A 20,448-nucleotide genomic window follows, 5' to 3' on the forward strand; every position below is an offset into this window, starting at 1 on the left:
TGAGATGCTTTGCACCGTTAATTCCTCCTGTTTAATTATAATACTTCTCTTGTCCGTATGCATCTGTGCAGGTAGGTTTTACAGGTAGGAACAACAGGTTCCACACTGCCCACCAGGGAGTATTTGTCTGTCTGTCGTGCACGAATGCGCTGTCCAACCAAGTTCCTACCTGCCCACTCCGAAGGAACGTGTTTTTTTGCGGTTAAGCCACAGACCCCACACACCGCTGATATCAATGCGGGTAAGAAGAGCGGCCACCCACTACTCTGCAGAGTAACATTGGTATAAACGCTTGTTACAATATCAACAGCGCATTGAAAGCGCGTACTATTTTATGTCCTGTTTACAAAGTGTGTTCACAAGTCCACACTGAGAAACACGATGATTGACAGAGGGTTGTACATTATTTTGTTCGACTGTGTATTTAAATAGAGGTACTGCAGGTAAGTAGTTTTCAGTTTTAAAGGCAAAGTTTAACAAGACAACACTTGCCACCATCCTTCAAACCCATTGGTGAATAAGTAATATTTTAAAATACTTTTTTTAAAACACGCTTCAATGAAATGTACCGTACTCGTAATGGCAAAACTCCACGACTCCAGGAAGTGGCCCCGAAGTTTGCCACAACGTAAGGCGCCCTGGTGATTTACAGCCAACGAGAGTTGAGCGTGGACAATTAGACCCAAGCCGAAACATAACATAAAAAATATGGTTTACAAATATATTATTTTTATTTTTAATGATAGAATATAGTATTGTCATCAGTATGACATAAGTATACCAAGTTTGCAGTCGATACCACATTGGGAAGTGGGTTAAAGTTGAGTTACAAGATTTGAGGATACGACAACAACAGACCGAGTGAGTTAAATAAAAGTGTGTAAAAAGAGCTAAGTTTCAGTTTACACCATAATATAATGTTTATGCGAAAGCCGGGGGCTTATGAGACCCCGGGGTCCCGCTATAAGGTTCAGATCTGAACTGTGGTCAACATGAATTCCACGTTATTACATACAAAAACATACCAACATGTGCACATGTACCACACATGCGCACACGTAACACATGCGCACACGTAACACATGTGCACACATTACACAAGTACACACATACAAAAGAACACATTACACAAACACATGAACAGATGTCACATGCACGCAATAAACAGTGCCTACATGCGAACACAATCATAACACATAAAATGCACGCTGCACATTCTACGAACGGGAAACATACGACGCACAACGCATGCTACACCCGCATATACCCACTCTGTAACACAGACACAACACCCGTGGTACATATTATGAACACACAGATCCAATTCTGCACGTGTACCACTGCACGTATTGCTGCCAGACCGACCAACGGAGGCACTCCTCCACCCCGTATCCTGTGTGGCAGCAACCTGCTGTGCATGCTGATGAACCAATCCCAACCAAAACTATCCAAGTAACTACTCATTAACAAACAACAACAACACAAAAGATTTCCAAAATTCTAAACAAACACAAGATCCAGGTTTGGTTCAATACAGTACACAAAATCCGTGATCTGATCCCATCCGTAAAGGATGTCATTCCTGACTTACAGTACCCCGGTGTTTACAAATTGAGTTGCATCTGTGGTGGCTGCTATATCGGGTAGACGAATCGACAAATTTCTGACCGAATTCGCGAGCACAAATCAGATTTGAAACACGGCAGAACGAATTCTTCGGCCGTAGCTGATCACTGTTTCAACACAGCGGGTTCTCATGATATTGTTTTCTCCGATACCAAAGTATTCTGCAAACCTCTCGGATACTACCAAAGATTTGTCCATGAAGCCATCCAGATATACAAACATAGACACAACTTCAACCGAGAGGATGGTTTTAAATTAAGCAATCATTGGAAAGATGTCATCAACCAAGTCAAACTTTAGCTGCCTTATAATTGTACAGCCATATCCATTTCTTCCAGTTGTTTTCTATTCCCAGCTTGATTAGCCCCTTTTTGACCCATGAGGTCTGAACTGGTCTGTAATAAGGTAGGGGGGCGCTGACAAGGGGTTGACAGGTTTGTAGTGGTGAGTGTAGTGGTGAGTGTAGTGGTGAGTGTACTGGTGAGTGTACTAGTGGTGAGTGTAGTAGTGGTGAGTGTAGTGGTGAGTGTACTAGTGGTGAGTGTAGTGGTGAGTGTACTAGTGGTGAGTGTAGTAGTGGTGAGTGTAGTGGTGAGTGTACTAGTGGTGAGTGTAGTGGTGAGTGTACTAGTGGTGAGTGTACTAGTGGTGAGTGTAGTGGTGAGTGTAGTGGTGGTGAGTGTAGTGGTGAGTGTAGTGGTGGTGAGTATAGTGGTGAGTGTAGTGGTGATGGGTGTAGTGGTGGTGAGTGTAGTGGTGGTGAGTGTAGTAGTGGTGAGTGTAGTGGTGAGTGTACTAGTGGTGAGTGTACTAGTGGTGAGTGTAGTAGTGGTGAGTGTAGTGGTGGTGAGTGTAGTGGTGAGTGTAGTGGTGGTGGGTGTACTGGTGGTGAGTGTAGTGGTGGTGAGTGTATTGGTGGTGAGTGTACTAGTGGTGAGTGTAGTAGTGAGTGTACTAGTGGTGAGTGTAGTAGTGGTGAGTGTAGTAGTGGTGAGTGTAGTGGTGAGTGTAGTAGTGGTGAGTGTAGTAGTGGTGAGTGTAGTGGTGAGTGTAGTAGTGGTGAGTGTAGTGATGTGTAGTAGTGGTGAGTGTAGTGGTGAGTGTACTAGTGGTGAGTGTACTAGTGGTGAGTGTACTAGTGGTGAGTGTGGTGGTGAGTATACTAGTTGTGAGTGTACTAGTGGTGAGTGTAGTGGTGAGTGTACTAGTGGTGAGTGTAGTGGTGAGTGTACTAGTGGTGAGTGTAGTGGTGAGTGTACTAGTGGTGAGTGTACTAGTGGTGAGTGTACTAGTGGTGAGTGTAGTGGTGAGTGTACTAGTGGTGAGTGTACTAGTGGTGAGTGTACTAGTGGTGAGTGTGGTGGTGAGTGTACTAGTGGTGAGTGTAGTGGTGAGTGTAGTGGTGAGTGTAGTGGTGAGTGTACTAGTGGTGAGTGTAGTGGTGAGTGTAGTGGTGAGTGTACTAGTGGTGAGTGTACTAGTGGTGAGTTTAGTGGTGAGTGTACTAGTGGTGAGTGTAGTAGTGGTGAGTGTAGTGGTGGTGGGTGTAGTGGTGGTGAGTGTAGTGGTGGTGAGTGTAATAGTGGTGAGTGTAGTGGTGAGTGTAGTAGTGGTGAGTGTAGTGGTGAGTGTAGTAGTGGGGAGTGTACTAGTGGTGAGTGTAGTGGTGGTGAGTGTAGTGGTGAGTGTAGTAGTGGTGAGTGTACTAGTGGTGAGTGTACTAGTGGTGAGTGTAGTGGTGAGTGTAGTGGTGGTGAGTGTACTAGTGGTGAGTGTAGTAGTGGTGAGTGTAGTGGTGAGTGTAGTAGTGGTGAGTGTGGTGGTGAGTGTACTAGTGGTGAGTGTAGTGGTGAGTGTACTAGTGGTGAGTGTACTAGTGATGAGTGTACTAGTGGTGAGTGTAGTGGTGAGTGTAGTAGTGGTGAGTGTAGTGGTGAGTGTACTAGTAGTGAGTGTACTAGTGGTGAGTGTAGTGGTGAGTGTACTAGTGGTGAGTGTAGTGGTGAGTGTACTAGTGGTGAGTGTAGTAGTGGTGAGTGTAGTAGTGGTGAGTGTACTGGTGGTGAGTGTAGTGGTGAGTGTACTAGTGGTGAGTGTAGTGGTGGTGAGTGTAGTGGTGAGTGTAGTAGTGGTGAGTGTACTAGTGGTGAGTGTAGTGGTGAGTGTAGTAGTGGTGAGTGTACTAGTGGTGAGTGTACTAGTGGTGAGTGTAGTGGTGAGTGTACTAGTGGTGAGTGTACTAGTGATGAGTGTACTAGTGGTGAGTGTAGTGGTGAGTGTACTAGTGGTGAGTGTAGTAGTGGTGAGTGTATTAGTGGTGAGTGTACTGGTGGTGAGTGTAGTGGTGAGTGTACTAGTGGTGAGTGTAGTGGTGGTGAGTGTAGTGGTGAGTGTAGTAGTGGTGAGTGTACTAGTGGTGAGTGTACTGGTGAGTGTAGTAGTGGTGAGTGTACTAGTGGTGAGTGTACTAGTGGTGAGTGTAGTGGTGGTGAGTGTACTAGTGGTGAGTGTACTAGTGGTGAGTGTAGTGGTGAGTGTACTAGTGGTGAGTGTAGTGGTGAGTGTACTAGTGGTGAGTGTAGTAGTGGTGAGTGTAGTGGTGAGTGTACTAGTGGTGAGTGTAGTAGTGGTGAGTGTAGTGGTGAGTGTGGTGGTGAGTGTACTAGTGGTGAGTGTACTAGTGGTGAGTGTAGTGGTGAGTGTGGTGGTGAGTGTACTAGTGGTGAGTGTACTAGTGGTGAGTGTACTAGTGGTGAGTGTAGTGGTGAGTGTAGTGGTGAGTGTACTAGTGGTGAGTGTAGTGGTGAGTGTAGTGGTGAGTGTACTAGTGGTGAGTGTACTAGTGGTGAGTTTAGTGGTGAGTGTACTAGTGGTGAGTGTAGTAGTGGTGAGTGTAGTGGTGGTGGGTGTAGTGGTGGTGAGTGTAGTGGTGGTGAGTGTAGTGGTGAGTGTAGTAGTGGTGAGTGTACTAGTGGTGAGTGTAGTAGTGGTGAGTGTAGTGGTGAGTGTAGTAGTGGTGAGTGTGGTGGTGAGTGTACTAGTGGTGAGTGTAGTGGTGAGTGTACTAGTGGTGAGTGTACTAGTGATGAGTGTAGTAGTGGTGAGTGTAGTAGTGGTGAGTGTAGTGGTGAGTGTACTAGTGGTGAGTGTACTAGTGGTGAGTGTAGTGGTGAGTGTACTAGTGGTGAGTGTACTAGTGGTGAGTGTACTAGTGGTGAGTGTAGTAGTGGTGAGTGTAGTAGTGGTGAGTGTAGTAGTGGTGAGTGTACTGGTGGTGAGTGTAGTGGTGAGTGTACTGGTGGTGAGTGTAGTGGTGGTGAGTGTAGTGGTGAGTGTAGTAGTGGTGAGTGTACTAGTGGTGAGTGTAGTGGTGAGTGTAGTGGTGAGTGTAGTGGTGGTGAGTGTATTAGTGGTGAGTGTACTGGTGGTGAGTGTAGTGGTGAGTGTACTAGTGGTGAGTGTAGTGGTGGTGAGTGTACTAGTGGTGAGTAGTGGTGAGTGTTGTGAGTTTACGGTTTGCGGCTTAACGATGAACAGAAAAGTCTCAGAACGCAAACCCCCAATGGGCACAGTGCCGCCATGTGCACGTCAGTACAGTGCTGATATAGAGTGGTGTGTGTCAGTGTGTGTGTGTCAGTGTGTGTGTGTCAGTGTGTGTCAGTGTGTGTGTCAGTATGTGTGTGCCAGTGTGTGTGTCAGTGTGTGTGTGTCAGTGTGTGTGTGTGTCAGTGTGTGTGTGTCAGTGTGTGTGTGTGTTTCAGTGTGTGTGTGTCAGTGTGGGGAGTGGTAGTGTAGCGGTTAGCGCGCTGCGCTATGAACCTGGCGACCCGGGTTCGATTCCCGCTCACGGCTAACACCAGTGACGATTATCTGAACCGGTCCTGGGCCTCCCCTAGGTCGACTCAGCCTTAAATGAGTACCTGGTGCGGTGTGTAAACATCGCCACTGGGGAGACAAAGGCGGTCGGGCGTGGTGCTGGCCACCCACCCCCTCGTGTACCGTTCCGGCCTTCATAGGTGCTCGCTAACAGCACTTGCCCCTACAGTCTGTTAAGGCTATACGGGGGATCTTTATCTTTATCTTTGTGTGTCAGTGTGTGTGTGTAGCGTGGTGTGTGTGTGTAGCGTGGGGATGTACCTTGTACACCAATGTTAGTATTACAGTGTTTGTGTACTGCATGTGTCGACTGAATAATGTGTAGAGTAGAGGACCAATGTTATGAATGTGTACTGGATGTTTCATAATCGTGAGTTTACACCAATGGATGTGTGTACACAGGACCGCATTTGTTTTTTTGTACGGCGCACTATATACGTGTACTGTAGTACAGGATGTGTGTGAACTGTGTGTGTGTGTACTGTATGTGTACTGTGTTGTGTGTGTCTGTGTGTGTGTGTGTGTAATGTGTGTGTGTAATGTGTGTACTGTGTGTGTGTGTAATGTGTGTACTGTGTCTGTGTGTGTGTAATGTGTGTGTGTAATGTGTCTGTGTGTGTAATGTGTGTACTGTGTGTCATGTGTGTGTAATGTGTCTGTGTGTGTTATGTGTGTAGTGTGTGTGTGTAATGTGTGTGTGTAATGTGTCTGTGTGTGTGTAATGTGTGTACTGTGTGTGTGTGTAATGTGTGTACTGTGTGTGTGTGTACTATGTGAAAGTTGTGGATAATGTTTACTTCCAATGTAAGTAAGTTACACATATTTTAACAAAGTGTTAATATGTGGGTAGCTGTGTATATATATACAACATATAACGATACACAAAGTACAAGTGCTATGTTCACTTGCTACGTGTAAGAGACACACACAAGACGTGTGCACCGCCCACATGTGAACACTGTACACTGCACGTGAACACTGTACACTGGACATACAGTGCCTGTGACCTGCCTGTGTAAACAAATATGAATTTAAAACACGGAGAAATCTACTATCATTGCACTACTACGTGTGTAGATCGTACAACATGCATGTTGTGTACAACATGCATGTTGTGTGTGGGTGAGACAGTACAGAGTGCGTATAGTTTACTAGCCGTGTGTACACTACACATTGAACACACGGTGCTGTGTAAGTGTGCTGTGTGTACTGTGTGTGTGTGCTGTCAGTGTGTGTGTTCTGTGTGTGTAGTGTGTCTGTGTGTAGTGTGTCTGTGTGTGTGTGTACTGTGTGTGTGTCTGTGTCTGTGTGTGTGTCTGTATGTGTGTGTACTGTGTGTCTGTGTGTGTGCATCTGTGTGTGTCTGTGTGTGTGTCTGTGTACTGTATGTGTCTGTGTGTGTGTGTGTACTGTGTGTGTGTACTGTGTGTGTCTGTGTGTGTGTCTGTGTGTGTGTGTCTGTGTGTGTCTGTGTGTGTATGTCTGTGTGTGTGTGTCTGTGTGTGTGTGTCTGTGTGTGTGTGTCTGTGTATGTGTGTGTGTGTCTGTGTGTGTGTCTGTGTGTGTGTCTGTGTGTGCACAAGCAGGCGATGCGAACAGGCACGTACCCAAGGCCGAGCAACTTGTTGTTGTAGACGTTGTTGATGTTGTTGTTGTCGATGTTGTTGTCGATGTTGTTGCTGATGTTGTCGTTGTTGTTGTTGTCGTGACTGCGCCACCCCGCCGACTGCGAGAGTCAGAGGAGAGCCGCGAGTGGTGAAGCCAGACGCGACCAATGCCGCGCCATGGACACAGAGACGGGGGGTGGGGGCTCAACACCCTCAACAACCACCACAACAACCACCACCACCTTCACCACCACCACTACTACCACAACTACCTCCTCCACTACCACCACCACGTCCACTACCTCCACTACTACCAGCACCACCACTACCACCACCAACCACCACGACTCCCCCCTGTGGCTGCCGCGGTGTCAGTCGCGGCCGCTGTCGATGTGCAACTCCCACCCAGCCTGTTGATGGTGATGGGGGTGGTGGTGGTGGTGGTGATGATGGTGGTGGTGGTGGGGGTGATGGGGGTGGTGGTGATGGTGATGATGGGGGTGGTGGTGGTGAAGGTGGTGGTTGGTGATCGTGGTGATGGGGGTGATGGTGATGGGGGTGGTGGTGATAGGGGTGGTGGTGGTGAAGGTGGGTGGTGGGTGATCGTGGTGATGGTGATGGGGGTGATGGGGGTGGTGGTGGGTGATGGTGGTGGTGATGGGGGTGATGGTGGTGGTGATGGGGGTGCTGGTGATGGTGATGGTGGTGATGGGGGTGGTGATGATAGTGATGGTAGGGATGGTGTTGGTGATGATAGTGATGGTTGATAGTGGTGATGATAGTGGTGATGGTAGTGGTGATGATAGTGATGGTAGGGATGGTGGTGGTGATGATAGTGATGGTTGATAGTGGTGATGATGATAGGGATGGTGGTGGTGATGATAGTGGTGGTGGTGGTGATGATAGTGGTGGTGGTGGTGATGATATTGATGGTAGTGGTGATGATGGTGGTGGTGATGAAAGTGATGGTGGTGATGATAGTGATGGTGGTGATGGTAGTGATGATGGTGGTGGTGGTGATGATAGTGATGGTGGTGATGGTAGTGATCATAGTGATGGTGATGATAGTGGTGGTGATAGTGATGAAAGTGGTGATGAAAGTGATGGGTGATGATAGTGATGGTAGTGATGGTGATGATAGTGGTGGTGATGATGATGGTTGATAGTGTTGATGGTGGTGATGATGATGGATGATAGTGGTGAAAGTGACAGTAGTTTATGTTGGTGTCCCTGGTGTTGTTTGAACATTATCAGTGTTGTATAATAACGATGCGTGGCCCGCATTTTTACGATGGTGCTTTGGCTTATGATGTCGATTATGAACGAACTTTAATTATGATAACGGTGATGTCGGTGATGGTGTTTGCACAATAACTTTATGCTGGCTGTGTGATGATGACGATGATGATGTATGAGGGATGGTGATGGTGTGTGATGGTGATGGTGTGTGTGTGATGGTGTGTTTGTGATGGTGTGTGTGTGATGGTGATGGTGTGTGGGTGATGGTGTGTAATGGTATGTGTGTGATGGTGATGGTGTGTGTGGGTGATGGTGTGTGATGGTGATGGTGTGTGTGTGATGGTGATGGTGTGTGTGATGGTGTGTGATGGTGATGGTGTGTGATGGTGTGTGTGTGTGATGGTGTGTGATGGTGTGTGTGTGTGGGTGATGGTGTGTGATGGTGTGTGTGTGATCGTGATGGTGTGTGTGATGGTGTGTGATTGTGTGATGGTGTGTGTGTGATGGTGGTGATGGTGTGTGTGTGTGATGGTGTGTGTGATGGTGTGTGTGTGTGTGATGGTGTGTGATGGTGATGGTGTGTGATGGTGATGGTGTGTGTGTGTGATGGTGTGTGTGTGATGGTGATGGTGTGTGATGGTTTGTGGGTGATGGTGATGGTGTGTATGTGATGATGTTACTGCTGCTGTGATGATGATGATGTTACTGCTGCTGTGATGATGATGATGTTACTGCTGCTGTGATGCTGATGATGTTACTGCTGCTGTGATGATGATGTTACTGCTGCTGTGATGATGATGATGTTACTGCTGCTGTGATGATGATGATGTTACTGCTGCTGTGATGATGATGATGTTACTACTGCTGTGATAATGATGATGATGTTACTGCTGTGATGATGATGATGTTACTGCTGCTGTGATGATGATGATGTTACTGCTGCTGTGATGATGATGTTACTGCTGCTGTGATGATGATGATGTTACTGCTGCTGTGATGATGATGATAATGTTACTGCTGCTGTGATGATGATGTCACTGCTGCTGTGATGATGATGTTACTGCTGCTGTGATGATACTGCTGCTGTGATGATGATGATGTCACTGCTGCTGTGATGATGATGATGTCACTGCTGCTGTGATGATGATGTTACTGCTGCTGTGATGATGATGTTACTGCTGCTGTGATGATGATGTTACTGCTGCTGTGATGATGATGTTACTGCTTCTGCTGCTACTCCCGAATTCCTGTTATGTCACTGCTTGCCACCCTTTTCACAGCCTACGACGACAACCGCGGCGTTTATTATCTTTATCATTACATTATTATATATTATTATATTGTTATTATATTGTTATATATTAACGCCTTGCTAAGCGCTGCTTAAACTGCACCCACCTCGCTGCCTTTCACTATAAGAAGCGCGTCGGACACACACACGACACACACACACGGGCACACACACACGGGTACACACACACGGGCACACACAGACACACGGACACACACACACGAACACACAGGCACACAGACACGAACACACACACACACGAACACACAAAGACACACGGACACACACACACACGAACACACAGAGACATGGACACACACCAACACACAGACACACACACGAACACACACACATAGACACACACACGAACACACAGAGACACACGGACACACACACACGGACACACACACAGACACTCAGACACACACACAGACACACACACACGAACACACACACGGGCGCACACGGACACAGACACACACACACGTACACAGGCTTCCTTCTACGCCTGCTGATTGTGTGCTAGAGAGTACAGTAATCAAAAAAAGAGGGACGCATTACGCAACGCTGAATAAATAGGAGAGAGAGAGGAGATAGCGTGTCCCCGTGCCTCAACTGCGTGCCCGTGTGTGTGTCTGTGTGTGACTGTCTGTCTGTGTGTCTGTCTGTGTCTGTTTGTGTGTCTGTCTGTGTGTGTCTGTCTGTGTGTCTGTGTGTGACTGTCTGTGTGTCTGTGTGTGTGTCTGTCTGTGTCTGTGACTGTCTGTGTGTGTCTCTGTGTGTGTGTGACTGTCTGTGTGTGTATGTGTGTGTCTGTGTGTGTCTGTCTGTGCGTGTGACTGTCTGTGTGTGACTGTGTGTGACTCTCTGCGTGTGTGTCTGTCTGTGTGTGTCTGTCTGTGTGTCTGTCTGTGTCTGTCTGTGTGTGTGTCTGTCTGTGTGTGTGTCTGTATGTGTGTGTGTCTGTGTGAGTGTCTGTCTGTAACCCTGCTGAGGCTGCGGTGCCTCAAATATTGGAAGAGGTCACCCCCTGTGAGTGGCTGGCTGAGGTGCCATCTGTTGAGGAAGTACTGAAGGCGATCCGGAGTCTGAGACTAGAAAAGGCACCGGGCAGAGATTATCTCCCAAGACAAATGCTGAGGGAGGGTGGCGTTTGTGCACAGACTGCCCTATATGACATAACAACAGTCTGGACCACTGGACAGGTTCCGCAGGATTGGAAGGATGCCCTAGGGGTCCCCCTCTTTAAGAAGGGGGACTGCACAGACTGTAACAACTACAGGGGCATCTCACTCCTCAGTGTGCCGGGAAAGGTCCTGGCAAGGATTATTCAACATCGCCTTGCTAGGCACGCTGAGGAGAGGCTTGCGGAGCCCCAATGCGGTTTCAGGAAAGGGCGGTCCTGCACAGATGCCATATTTTCTGTCCGTCTGCTACAGCAGAGGTGTATGGAATTCCAACAAGACCTACATCTCTGCTTTATTGACCTGGTCAAGGCCTATGATACCATCAGTAGGCCTGGGCTCTGGGCTGTTCTTCGTGCTTTCGGAGTCCCTGACCCTCTGCTCACGATCATTAAGGACCTTCATGATGGTGAGCGGGCCCGGGTAAAACTACGTGGCCGGGAGTCGGAGCCATTCGCTCTACACCTTGGGGTGTGACAGGGATGTCCTCTGGCTCCCACATTATTTAACATCTATTTTGACCACGTAGTTCGTGAAGCCTTCAATAGCTGTACCGGGGGAATTTCCATTTGGTACAGATATAATGGGAGGCTGATCGACACCCGGGTGCGATCAAGGGATGGCTCCCTATTGGTCAACCACGTTATGTAAGCCGATGATTTGGTAATAGCTGCTCATTCAGAAGAGGAGTTGGAGACGCTGCTGCTGCTGAGACTGGAGCGTGCCACTAAGAGGTGGGGCCTTACCATCAGCCCCACCAAAACTAAGCACCTGCCTGGGTATTTTGTACCATCGGATACTCCACCCCCACAACTCCCAATCGGTGATGGGGCAGTAGTGGAGAGAGTGGAGTGTTTCCCATACCTGGGCAGTGTGCTTAAGACCGGCTCCAGTTTAACAGCAGAGGTCTCACTCCGAATCAGTCGAGCGGCAATATCTTTTCATCGGTTGCGAAACGCTGTATGGAAGCTACCTGGTCTGTCGCTCCGCACGAAGCTTCAGGTCTTCTCGGCCACAGTCATTCCCTCCCTTCTCTACGCTTGCGAAACGTGGACCCCCCTGGTGGAGCATTTTTGCCGGTTGGAAACATTTAGGCTGGCCTGCCTACGATCCATCCTGGGTTTAACCAGGCTGGATTGTGTGAGGAGCTCACAAATCCTTGAAAGATCTGGTCAAAGTCCCATCGGTGAGCTCCTCCGGCAGGCAAGGCTGCGTTGGCTGGGTCATGTAGCCCGCATGCCCAGCCACCGCATGCCTAAACAGCTTTTGTTCGGCCGGATCGAGGGGGCTAAACGGGCGCGGCACGGGCTAGAGAAGAGATGGAGTGATGTGGTACAGGAGGACGTGGAGCTGAGTGGACTTGCCGATGACTGGTACCAGCGGTGTCAAGATCGGCCTCAGTGGAGGAGGCTCGTGAAGGACGCTACTGGGCAGTTGGAGGCAGTCGCCCTCCAACAACAACGGAGGGCGGAGGAGCGATGCTCACAACAACGAGCGAAGCGCCGGGTGGCTAAAGCACAGCAAGTTGGTACAGTAGGGGGCACAGGTGGTGCATCAGCCAGCCATCTCGGTCATCTCGGTCAGTCGACCCGTGGCACCTGGGCCTGTCCCGTGACCTCCTGCCAGCGGGTGTTCGACACTTCACGTGGCCTCAACGTGCAGCTAGCCTGGCACAAGGGCCGTGGTGACGTCACCACCACTTAGTGGCGAATGGCGGTTGTTGTTTGTGTGTCTGTGTTAGTCTGTATGTGACTGTGTGTGTCGGTGTATGTGTGCGTGTTTTCTTAGACTGTATGTATACTTGTGTATGTGTGTAAAGTATTTTGTTTGTATGTGTATGTCACGTGTGTCTCCATGTATCGTATGTATCTTTGTATATCTGAATGTATACAAAGTATATTATTATGCCACGATGTCTAAGTACAGGACTCGGTGCTTCAGACATTGTGTCTGTATGTAGTGTAGCAGGTAGCGCGCTGCGCTACGAACCTGGCGATCCAAGTTCGACTCCCGCTCATGGCCACTAACACCGGTGACGATTGTCTGAACCGGTCTTGGGCCTCCCCTAAGTCGACTCAACCTCAAATGAGTATCTGGTTCCGGTGTGGTGTACGCATCGCCACTGGGGGAGACAAAGGCGGCCGGGCGTGGTGCTGGCCACCCACCCCCTCGTGTGTCACAGTGGCGGCCTTCATAGGTGCTGCTACTCGCTAACAGCACATGTATCACTCGGCCTTAAGATTTGCATTGAACTGCCCATATAGGACTCATCACTGTGATCTCTACATTGGGTCAAACTTAACATCTCTCAATGTTCGACGACTTGTGCATCAGATCTTATTTATTCATGATGTACTTACAAAAAAATCCGCAGATTACCTGCTGGATCTCCTCTCTGTTTCAAAGAACAAATTTGACCTAAGGTCTTCGCTCATTTACCAGCTTCACCTTCCCTATTGCCGTACAAATACTGGAGGAAGGGCCTTTGCTATTGATGCCCCCAGGGTCTGAAATGCTATTGCCAATAAACTACAACTTGAATCACTACCTGAGATCTTCACTCAAAACTGCTCTAGAGGAGTTGTACACCCCTAGCTGCCACTGCAATTTAGTGGCCTAAAATACAATGTTTCGCTCCGGATGATCGCTGAAAAGTATGATCTGTGTTTTGATTTAGTGTGCTGATCTTAAAGGTGCATTGAAAAATGTTGATACTCCGACTGATGCTCTCCTACTGTTGTGGAGTGACTCATGCAGCCAGCTATGGCTGCAAAGTTTGGTAGTACATGTTGTTTACATCATTATTGTGAAAATTCGGTCACAGTTCCTATGACCACTGTTTAATTGCTTTTATGGCTTTATTTTGGTGATTTTCTAAAAGTTTTTTAGTTTGGACATGTTTGTTTGTTGTAGTACAGAATTAGACTGATGGCCTTAATCTAAGTTGTTTTGTGGTTGCTGTTGTTTGACTTGCATCCCACTGGGATTTTTGCACACAGTGTTGGTGTACGGTGCTTTTTCTGCAATATTTTGCGGCCTTTTCTTGGATTTTCTGTTTGCACTCAGTCACATTCACTTTAAGATGTTTTTTGTTCATGTTTTTGTTTGTTGCGGTTGCACCCGATTCAAGAGCCGAATGGCTCACAGGGCTATACCTAATAAATGAAACTTGAAACTTGCCCCGGACAGCCTGTTACAGGCTACACGGGGGTTCTTTATCTTTGTGATGCCAAGTAGTACTGTGTGTGTGTGAAATGGAGTGAGCAGCTACAAAATGGGACCTTTTTGGACAGTATTAAAGTATGTTTGAACATCTTAACACCTGTTTTATTGCCAGAAAGGGTAAAAAAAACCTATTTCTTATTTTCATTATTTTACACGCTTTTATTTAACTCACTCTGTTGTCGTATCCTCAAATCTTGTAACTCAACTTTAACCCACTTCCCAATGCTGTATCGACTGCAAACTTGGTATACTTATGTCACACTGATGACAATACTATATTCTATCATTAAAAATATATATATATTTTTTTAAGCAATATTTTTTTATATGATATGTTTCGGCTTGGGTCTAATTGTCCACGCTCAACTGATGTTGACTGTAATTGGCCACGGTCCCATAAGTTATGGCAAGCTTCGGGGCCATTTCCTGGAGTCGTGGAGTTCTGCCATTACTCGACGGTACATTTCATTAAAGCGTGTTAAAAAAAATATATATATATATTTTAATGCTGCACATGTCCCGCCTGTTTAAAAACTGCGGTAGACACGGGCCGCTGCCACCACCGTCGTAAAATTGCCTGCCTCCCCATCGTATAATATTGTGCACCGCGTAATGCCCGCACTGTAGGGGTGTAATATCCATGTAAGTCTGATGTTTGTTTGAATACAATTCAAACCCGTGAAAATCCCAGATTAGCCATCGGCAGGAGAGAATGTAACAGAGGGTTGGGTGGGTGGGTACCAGATGTTTTGTAACCTCCCCCAATTAATTTACCTTTTTTTGTTTGTTGTCCTGTCATAACATTTTTGTTCCCGTTTTATAAAAAACAAGTTTTAAGAGATTTAAATGGGAGGTGGGAGGGGAGCAGTCACAAGACATCTGGACCATCATGCAGACTACCCCCTGCGCTGTTGTGCCATGACTCATAGACACCACATGGTTTTACAATTATACATATTGCCCTTACTAGCAAGTGGGTTTTTTTATTCCACCCCCCCCCCAGTTGTGCCCTACGGCTCTCCGATGTGTTTGTTGTTGTCGGTTCGTATCCCTTGCTGGTTCGGCACGACTTTGTCCGACGTTTCCCTCTCCACGGTGCAGCCTCTTCAAAGCGCCTGCACGCATGCACACACACACGCGCACAAGGGTCGTGGGCTTGGAGCGAAACGTCGGACGTCACACAACCACACCATGTGACCGATGGATGGGAGGCATAGTCTGGAATTCATGCACCCTATGTACCAGACGTTCTTGGCTCGAACCAGGACACTTCAGTAGAACAATGGATACAATCCATCCGTGTGGAACCCCTTTAAGTGTTGTTGTCTCGCGTGTGCCCAGAGTTTATCTCCTCTCTGTCTTCTGCACCGCTTTTTTCGGGTTTTCCAGTTTCGTGCCACAGGCTAGAGGAGACACATGTTAAATGGAATTGGCCCAACATCCAACAAACATCCCCCAAAAAACGGGACCGTTTTGGAAAATGAATCATAAGACCTCAACACTTTCTTTTGCTCTGGAATAAAGTGTGCCTTATCGACATTGGCCATAGCTTACTCGTCAGTTTAACACGTAGGAGGCTTTTGCGACCAATATCCATAATATAGGGTTTATTGGGGTTAGATCGCATACAAATATAAATGTCTTGGCCTCGCTGTGCGCTGCGTTGCACCACTATCCGAGAAGTTAACCTCGCATTCAATAAACCCTCAGAGCCAGGGTGAATATCCGACTCCAAGGTATTTAATGAATAAAACGATCGCCGCTCGCTCTCCGTCCCGACACGTCTCCATTCATTGTGTTGAGCACTGCGTGCAGTCTTTGATCACCGCTCCTCCTCCCTCCCGATACGTTTCCATTCATTGGCTACCACAGCCTGATAAGCTCTCCCCCCCTCTCCACCTCCCTTCAACTTGCTTATAAGGGATTACATCTTGAATCATTGCTTCACTTGATGCAGCTAATTCGGCTGTGACGGTCCCACCTGATGACGGAGACTTGTGTTGCCTCCGAAACGTCGTGAATTTTATTTTGTTTTGTTTTATTTTACTTTCATTAATTTTAATGTTTTTACCTACGTGACTTTACCGAAAAAAATCTGAGAATATGAATAAAACGAGGTAAAATTGATGGGAAAACCCAGCATAAAATACAGCATGTTAATACTTGCAAATATCAGTGCAATGCACACTACAGCTACATAACATTGTCTTAGATGACATGAATCTCTACAATAGGTACTGGATGGACCAGGCACCTACATTTGTACTGAATAGCTATACAACAGGAGAATAACCTACTGTGTTAAATAAGGTCACTTTGTGTAATCACCATACTGCAGCCTAAATGTACAGTGCTGCATATAACACTAAACTGTGGATGAGATACTTCTTCATCCTTGCTCTCAAGATCGCATTTAAGTTACATTTGCACAAGTCTGGCTCGACTTATCCCACTACAAAGACCTTTCACAATAATGCAAGTGGTAGGCTTCGTTGTTAACTAGGCCCTATATCAGAGGTGTGGACTCGAGTCATGTGACTTGGACTCGAGTCAGACTCGAGTCATGAATTTGATGACTTGCGACTCGACTTGGACTTGCATAACAATGACTTTGTCCCACCTATGAGATGTGGACTCGAGTCATGTGACTTGGACTCGAGTCAGACTCGAGTCATGAATTTGATGACTTGCGACTCGACTTGGACTTGCATAACAATGACTTTGTCCCACCTCTGCCCTATATTCATCATAACAATTTAACAGCATTATAAAGGCATTTATAGCATAACGGCAAATCCCAACATTATAACAGCATTCCCAGTAATATGAGAAGATAAACGAACTTACAATGCTTCTTAAAACAATGCTTCTTAAAGTGCTCCAATGAACAGATGCACCTGTCTTCACTGAGACGCTAATTGTGCCTCCATTTTGTACTCTGTGTAATGGCTGACACCCCCTCGTGGCCTCGTGACTTAGAGACCCTTAACTCGGAAGTTATTGGTCACGTGACCAAACTCAGCACCATCATATCAGCAAGTTTATATGTAAACACACCCCCATATCTGCCATGGGGCAGAACAATGAATGTGTCGTTAAACTCGCCACCAGTGGCGGCTCCTGCAAAATCTCTCAGGGGGGGCAAATGTCTGGATGATTGATAAGGATAAGGTCCACCCATGCAAAGGATAAATTAACAGCTTAAGCATGTAAAGGCAACTTCACTTTTTTAATATTAATGAAAAATAAAGTGACTCTTACAATTCATCTTGTTTGTTTCTATACTCACTATTAATACAATCCACTCATGTTTATTTTATTAAAGATTCCACTAGGTGGCGACAAATAATTTTGTTGGATGAAACGTGCTTACGTATGATGACGTAAGCACGTTAGTGCGAGCCCTCCCGGAAGCCATAGAGAATGCATTGCAGCGCCCCCCGTTCGGAAAAAAACATCTTTGAATGTAAGTCTATGGGACCACTCGGGGCGATTCTCAGCCGGAGGGAAATCGCCCAAAAAGAGGCGGTACTCCACAGAACGTAGCATGACGCTGATTGGACTATATCCAGAGGCACAGTGACGGCTAGCGTGACTCTGTGGTTGAATGACATTGGTGGTGCGTCGCCCAATCGCCCTAATGAAGAAACCGCCCCTGCTCGCCACCACCCAAATCTGGCTGTTGCCTGATGAAGCCAGGTGTAATTACTGGCTAAACATCGTATTCAGATTGTAAATGTTGTGGATTTGTTCTCCAACACAGGTGTGCTATACTAGTGTAGTAAGTATCAGGAGGCTTGACGACAGGGTCGGAGGCACACTTATTTATTGACACCAACTTGTGCACAGTAATGGGTACACACAATACTTAAGGGGGTATCGTCCCCTTCACTCGGCTACAGGGATACACAACTTCTAACCCCGCTAACCTACGCCCAAGTCCTCCACTACGGAGCTAGGGGAGGCTACCTATCCCAGCCCTGGTCAAGCTGGGATCCCGGCTCCCTGAGTCTCCAGACCGGCTCGTCAGTCTGGGCTCTCGGGGCCACGCCACCGGCTTGCCCTGGTCGGCCCTGATAAGGACAGCGAGCCAGGGGAGCTCCGGGGCCTATGCTAGCTGGTCTTCCGTCTTCGCTGGTTAAAGCTGATACCCCCGACCTCGAGCCCTCCGGCTCACCACCTTTTATAGTACTCGGCCCCCGGGAGGGGCCCGTGGGGGATGCAGGTGCGGACGTCGGTGTGAGCACCTCCTATGTGTACGGCCCTAACCACGCCCCTTGTGTTTGTTGGCCATCCGCTCCCATACACAATTACACCTCTACACTAGTGACGAATTGGCACGTTCTGCTTACGTGACAAACCTTACTAATTGGCTGTGTCAGGTTTAACGAAACATTTATATTTACGTGATTTAACCCAAAAAAACCCTGTGTTATCGAAGCTTACTCGTGTTACCAGCTACATATTCATACGATCACTACAACAACCACCACCACGACAACTAACAATAAAACGCAGCAGAATGTTTACCCGTGGACAGTTAAATCAGAGAACAACGGCAGGCTGGAGTGTCTTTGGAAATATTTGAACGAAGAGAGTATACACATAATCCGCGGTGCGTAACGCCGTACAGTCGGCCATGACCACATGGGCCGTGAATGTGTGGGCCAAAGCGACGAAAGAAAAAAAATTTGAACCAAGAACTAAAAAGTGCAAGGCATGGTGCTCGGAATCACACGTTGGTGGAAACGTCGATCGCACGCGGAATGGATTCCTTGCTGTTCGTTTTTTTTCTTCCGAATAATCCCCCACAGTCATCAACAACAACAGCAACATGATGATAACATTAACAACGTGAACCAATATAATCACCAACGACGACTTGAAATATCAACAATGTCACGAGCAATAATGACATCAACAAACAATAAGATTGCAATAACAGTGTAGTGGCGATACGCGCTGGGGTAGCGATCAGGTGCCAGCGCGTCGGGATTGGATGTGTGTGTGGTGACGCGCTGACGGTGAGGGATCAGGGGTCAGCGCGGGATCGTGTGTTGTGTGGTGCTGATTGGCTGGGTGCCGGTGATGCGCTGGTGTGGGAGTGATCGGGTGGCAGCGCGACGTGATTGGGTGATGAGTGGAAACACGCGCTGGGGGAAAGCGGATCGTAGAGATAGCGCGTCGTGATTGGTTCACTAAGGAGCGATGCTCACATCGAGGTCCGCATCCGCTCCGTCTCCCGGGAGGAGGGACTATATAAGGTGATGCGCAGAGGCGCACGGGGAGAGTGTAACCAGCGAAGACTGAAGACAGAGAGGAAGAGACAGGGCCCTGCGGTACCCAGTCCCGCTGTCCTGTGAGGACCCGGACTCTGTGTAACCCAGAGGCGGAGTGTAGGGTGAGCATGCAGTGTCAGCATGCGGAGTGTGTAGCCAGAGAGCTAGAGTCTACACGAGACGAGTGATGTGTGTAGCCAGAGAGCTAGAGTCTACACGAGACGAGTGATGTGTGTAGCCAGAGAGCTAGAGTCTACACGAGACGAGTGATGTGTGTAGCCAGAGAGCTAGAGTCTACACGAGACGAGTGGAGTGTGTAGCCAGAGGCCTAGGGTCTACACGAGACGAGTGATGTGTGTAGCCAGAGGCCTAGAGTCTGCACGAGTTAAGTAAAGAGCGTAGCCAGAGGCAGAGAGTCTACACGAGTTAAGTAAAGTGTGTCGTCGGAAGAATAGAGACCACACGTTGTATTGTGACAAGTCAAGATTTAATAAAAGGTGTGTTACCCGTCAAGAAGTTTCCTGCCGTCATTTCCGATACTTCAACAGCAACAATAATAAGATATTGACATCAACAACTTAAGAAATATATATATAACACCAACGACAATTGTAAGTATCATCAACAATGTCATCAACAAGCAATGCGATTGTGCTAACAATAATATGTGAACAACAACAATATTACACAACAAGAACAAACAACACATCGTTTTTTTGTTCGTATCATCTCGACAGTTGAGAAAAGCAAATGGACTTGGGAGTGGATGCACGTGGCGGTGAACAGGCCTGGCGATGGAACTTCACTGGCGAGGCAGGAACTCGACCACCGTGGTGATGGATCATCAAGGAGCATTTAAAACCACCACAATCATCGTCGTCGTCGTCGTCCGCACGGCGCTTTTCGGATGCGCTGCTTCCGCGGCCATCTGGAACGCTCCTTTGCCGATGTTAGTTTAGGAAGCCTACGGGGAGCCGCGCACTTTGATGTCGTCTTCATTGAATACTCATTTATTTAGAAATGAGTGTTGTGTGTTTTGATACGTGTTGTTGACCCCCCCCCCCCCGCACATCTCCGTTTAGCACGGTTGGCTTCGTAGGGCGCGAAAGAAGTTCAACATA

At 47.5% G+C, this 20,448-nt stretch overlaps 1 protein-coding gene across 2 annotated transcripts in view; it reads right to left on the minus strand.

The window, feature by feature from the left end:
- The window catches only part of LOC144950966 (protein Jade-1-like), a 136,606-nt gene that overhangs the window by 81,399 nt on the left and 34,759 nt on the right, over window positions 1-20,448 (minus strand). Inside the window, exons 1-2 of one of the 2 annotated variants that reach the window (XM_078881153.1) lie at window positions 9,747-10,192; window positions 7,110-7,228 (exon numbers count right to left, since the gene is read on the minus strand). In XM_078881153.1, the coding sequence (XP_078737279.1) occupies window positions 7,110-7,228; window positions 9,747-9,993 (366 nt within the window). In that variant the 5' untranslated portion in view covers window positions 9,994-10,192. Of the gene's footprint in view, window positions 1-7,109; window positions 7,229-9,746; window positions 10,193-20,448 lie in introns of those variants that run through there. The other variant, XM_078881154.1, reaches the window with a different exon arrangement.

The sequence above is a fragment of the Lampetra fluviatilis genome, chromosome 60 (genome assembly GCF_964198595.1).
Source record: "Lampetra fluviatilis chromosome 60, kcLamFluv1.1, whole genome shotgun sequence".
Classification (NCBI taxonomy): Eukaryota; Metazoa; Chordata; class Hyperoartia; order Petromyzontiformes; family Petromyzontidae; genus Lampetra; species Lampetra fluviatilis.